Source organism: Ailuropoda melanoleuca, unplaced genomic scaffold (genome assembly GCF_002007445.2).
Source record: "Ailuropoda melanoleuca isolate Jingjing unplaced genomic scaffold, ASM200744v2 unplaced-scaffold9724, whole genome shotgun sequence".
Classification (NCBI taxonomy): Eukaryota; Metazoa; Chordata; class Mammalia; order Carnivora; family Ursidae; genus Ailuropoda; species Ailuropoda melanoleuca.
The window spans coordinates 1-4,108 of NW_023255241.1; the positions used below are offsets into that span (position 1 = coordinate 1).

Below are 4,108 nucleotides of genomic sequence, written 5' to 3' on the forward strand. Positions count from 1 at the left end.
CCCCCCCCCCTTAAGAAAACTGGAAGGCTTGGCCTTGTTTTTAAAGAATTTCCCTCACTTTGGGTTAATCTGATGTATTTCCAGCAAGACCACCTCGGAAAGCAAATTGTGTACTTCTTGGAGTGGGCTACAGATGACGTCTGTGTCCCCCTCCTGGTGCCGTAAACCGTGTGAACAACCCCGGATGTGGTCTTCGCTAGGCTGGATAACGTTATGTGGCAGGCCTCACTGTACCTACTCCATCACCACATGGCCCCCTGATGTCCGGCCCAGACACGCTGTACCTACCCGATCACCAGGAGAAGTACTGTCATCCAAGTTATTGAGGGCATTTTCCACACACGCCAAGCGGCCGGACAGCGACAGCAGAAGGTTCACCACTTTGTCCAGGTCCCCAGTGAACATCCGGAACTTGTCAAACTCGTTGGGCTTGCAGACATCTTTGGCAATGGCCTCCACCTCGTCCCCAAGGGCACCGTTGGCCTGCATGTCCTCCAGGAGGCTCTCCCGGGCTTCCCGAAGCACCTGTGGCTTGAGACTGATGCTGTCACTGAGCTTCTGCTGTGGGGACAGAGGGTGGCATGCACACACTCATCAGGGTTGCCCCGACCCAGCCCCTTGTGCCGCTGCTGCAGCCCTGTGCTCTCACTAACCGACCTGCGTGGAATTCAGCCCAACCGGGTCAGAGTTTATTTTGCATCAAACCACAGAGGATTTATAAGACCAGGGGAAGGATCACAACTCCTGGTGACGTCACTGGCATTTAATTGAGAACTAAACCAAAGCACCGTGCTCTCGTCCTGTTAGTGTCCTAGAAGACAGTGCGGGGATTGGGCCCCGGGGCTACTCACAGTAAAACCTCATTCCACCCTTTACCTCTGCCGGGAATCTCAGTGACACTTTGGGTTTCAGACTTTGGAACTTCCCAATTTACTTATTTAAGGTTGTTTATTTATTTTTGTGGGAGAGAGAGAGAGAGAGAGAAGCAGGCACCCCGCTGAGCAGGAAGCCCGACGCGGGGCTAGATTCCAGGACCCTGGGATCATAACCTGAGCTGAAGGCAGATGCCTAACGGACTGAGCCACACAGGCGCCCCTGGCATTTTGTAATTTAAAGACTCACATGTACAGAAGCTACGGAGTCTCACGCCCAGTACTGAATTCCATGACTAAAAAGTATGTTGTACATAGAGTGAGCAANGTGCAGGGGTTGGGCCCCGGGGCTACTCACAGTAAAACCTCATTCCACCCTTTACCTCTGCCGGGAATCTCAGTGACACTTTGGGTTTCAGACTTTGGAACTTCCCAATTTACTTATTTAAGGTTGTTTATTTATTTTTGTGGGAGAGAGAGAGAGAGAGAGAAGCAGGCACCCCGCTGAGCAGGAAGCCCGACGCGGGGCTAGATTCCAGGACCCTGGGATCATAACCTGAGCTGAAGGCAGATGCCTAACGGACTGAGCCACACAGGCGCCCCTGGCATTTTGTAATTTAAAGACTCACATGTACAGAAGCTACGGAGTCACACGCCCAGTACTGAATTCCATGACTAAAAAGTATGTTGTACATAGAGTGAGCAATTAAAAGTTAAAACAGATAATGGGATGTCAGTAAAATTAAAAGTCTTTTACAGACACCTGACTTGAATATGACCAATGCAAATGAATTCCTCATTTTTTTAAATATGGCAAAATAAACATAAGACATCGATCATTTGACGCATGTTTAAGTGTATCACTCTGTGGCATTCCGTATATCCACGTGGCNTCCATGTGGCTGTACAACCATCACTGCCAGCAGTCTGCAGAACTTTCTCACGTTCCCCAACTGAAGCTCTGACCCTTCAGCACCAACTCCCCACTCTCCTTTCCCACCGGCCCTTTAAATGATTTTTTAAAGGGCAAACATAAAAACTGAAACATATACATCGGCACCGCGTGGTCTGACTTGAGTGGCAAAGATTATCCGCCTCCTGTTACACGTGGGAGGAATTTCAGGGATGGCTTTCAAGGAGTACTGCGGTGAGCCCTGCCCTGGGAAAAACCACTTTCTGAGGACTCAGGGAGTGTGGAAGAAGGCCCTACTTTTCAGTCAGACCTGGCACCAAACCAACTGCCCCAAGCCTACTGTGCTGGCTCAGAAGCACACTTTGGGTGTCCTCTCACCACGTTTGCGAGCCAGCCCCGGGGCCAGGGTGTCCCGGCATGATGTTCCGCTCACGGTCTGACCCGACGGGCCTGGACGGGGCAAGGCTAGGAAGGGTACATTCTCTTCTGCAGGCCAGGCGAGCTGGGAACCCCTTCCCATGGCATTCGCAGCTTTGGCACAGTGCAGCACAAGACGCTCTGTGTCTAGAAGGAAAGGCCTGTGCATTCCTGCTACGTGTTGCCCTGATGTCGTCTCCATCTCCTTGCCGCCTGGCCTCCCTAACAGCAGACCCAGAGGGGGCTCCAGGCCAGCAGACGGCATCACCTGCCACCCTCTTAACAGGGTTCACCCAGACTTCCTCTTCGGGGTCCGCTTTGCTCTATGCTCTTGGTACCTCTAAGGGTCAGTTCCTCTGTCCTCCAGGGCGAACACACTGCGTGTGTGCATGTGTGGTTGTTGGGTGAGTGTGCTGCTGTGGGTGCCCCGCCTGGGACCTTTTCCAGGGTCACCTGACTGGGTGCCAGTCACGGAGGGGGACAGGGCTTTTATGTCCACGGAAAAGAGCTGCTCAGAGAGGCGTACGCATCTTCCGTCCTGACGTCCTTCTCCTCGAGAGACCATGTGGCCAGAGTGGGGCCAGAGAAAGAGCACCTGAACACAAAGTCTTAGAGGAAGACGGAGAGGAGAGCAAGAAGAAAGGACAGGCACACAGATGGAACCAGCACTCTTCGTCACTCTTCTCCTGAGTAGCAAAGGACATGGGCTGGGACAAACTGTGGCCACCCTTTTGCCCCCACCCTGGCCTGGCAGAGAGCGTCGGGGCACCTGTGTCCTGGAATTTCCGTGATTCTCCAGGACATGGGCTGGCGCTTTCCACACACACTGGTCCAGAGCTCGCGGGGTGTGTACAGTGTCCTGAGTCCTAGAGGAGTCCATTCAGGAAGGCGAGGACAGCTCGGCATTGCCTGGGTTCAAATACCAGGCGGAGTGCGCTGGGGGAGGAAACGGCGGGAGGGGTGAAGGTGGAGGTGTGTCCTGGGAGCGCGGTAGGCGGGGCGCCGAGGCTGGCTCCCTGAGTGGTCAATGCAGGGCGAGGGGCGGGGCCCTGGAGGGCCACGCCCACCGGCCATTTACAGAATGGACGCGGGGTTCTCCTTTGTCCTGGGCCTAGCTCAGGAATCAGTTCCACCAAGGCCGCCTACGTGATAGAGCGTCATCCTCGGGCGTCACAACCTGTCCTCTATGCCATGTGCGCATGCGTTCACCAGCCCGCAGCCTCTGGGAGGACGCGAGAGCTCCACCTGCCGGCCGCGTGCGGGAGCCATGTGGCCGCACATCCAGCTCCTTCCCTCCGTTGCGTGCCAGGCTCGCTCAGGGCCAGGACCACATGGAGAGCGCTGCGGGGTCCGGGGAAGGCGGGGCTGCCCTGCCGTCCTGGAGCACCTTGGTCCTGGAAGGGGGCGTGAGGAGTCAGAACCACGAGCCCAGGCAGGTGCCTGGGGGGAGGCGGGGCACTGCAGGTTGGGCGCAGAGGCTGTGCTGGGTGCTGAGGCCCAGCAGGGCAGAGAGCAGGCCGGCCCGGGGGACGAGTTGCTGCTGGTGGTGGAGGATATCATGGCGGTGGTGGAGGTCTTGGCGGTGGAAGACGAGGAGGCGGTCCAAGCACAGGAGGACGAGCAGCTGCAGGAGCAGCAGCAAGCGGAGTCAGGGCTGGGTCCTGAGACAGCCGGCACCCCACCTGCCGCGCTGGAGGTGGTTCAGTTGGCGCTCAGCTCTGTGGATGCCCAGGCTACCAGGGCCTACTTGCGGCTCAAGCGCAGGGTGAATCAGAGGCGGAGTTCTCACCTGGCTCGAAGAAGGGACATCATCCAGCACATCCCTGGCTTCTGGGCCCAGGCCATGTCCTTCCTCCTGCTGGGCTTGGGTTTGTCTGCGGTGGAGGACCACTGGGAGGAGGGGAGC

The 4,108-nt window shown here is 56.5% G+C and overlaps 1 protein-coding gene across 1 annotated transcript; it reads left to right on the forward strand.

Annotated features, from left to right (window-relative positions):
- Positions 1-2,425: 2,425 nt before the first annotated feature.
- On the forward strand, positions 2,426-4,105 carry LOC117800963 (testis-specific Y-encoded protein 1-like; the record flags this gene model as incomplete). Its single annotated transcript, XM_034653537.1, has 1 exon — positions 2,426-4,105. A coding segment is annotated over exon 1 (717 nt), but the record flags the coding sequence as incomplete, so codon positions are not given.
- Between the last annotated feature and the right edge of the window lie 3 nt (positions 4,106-4,108).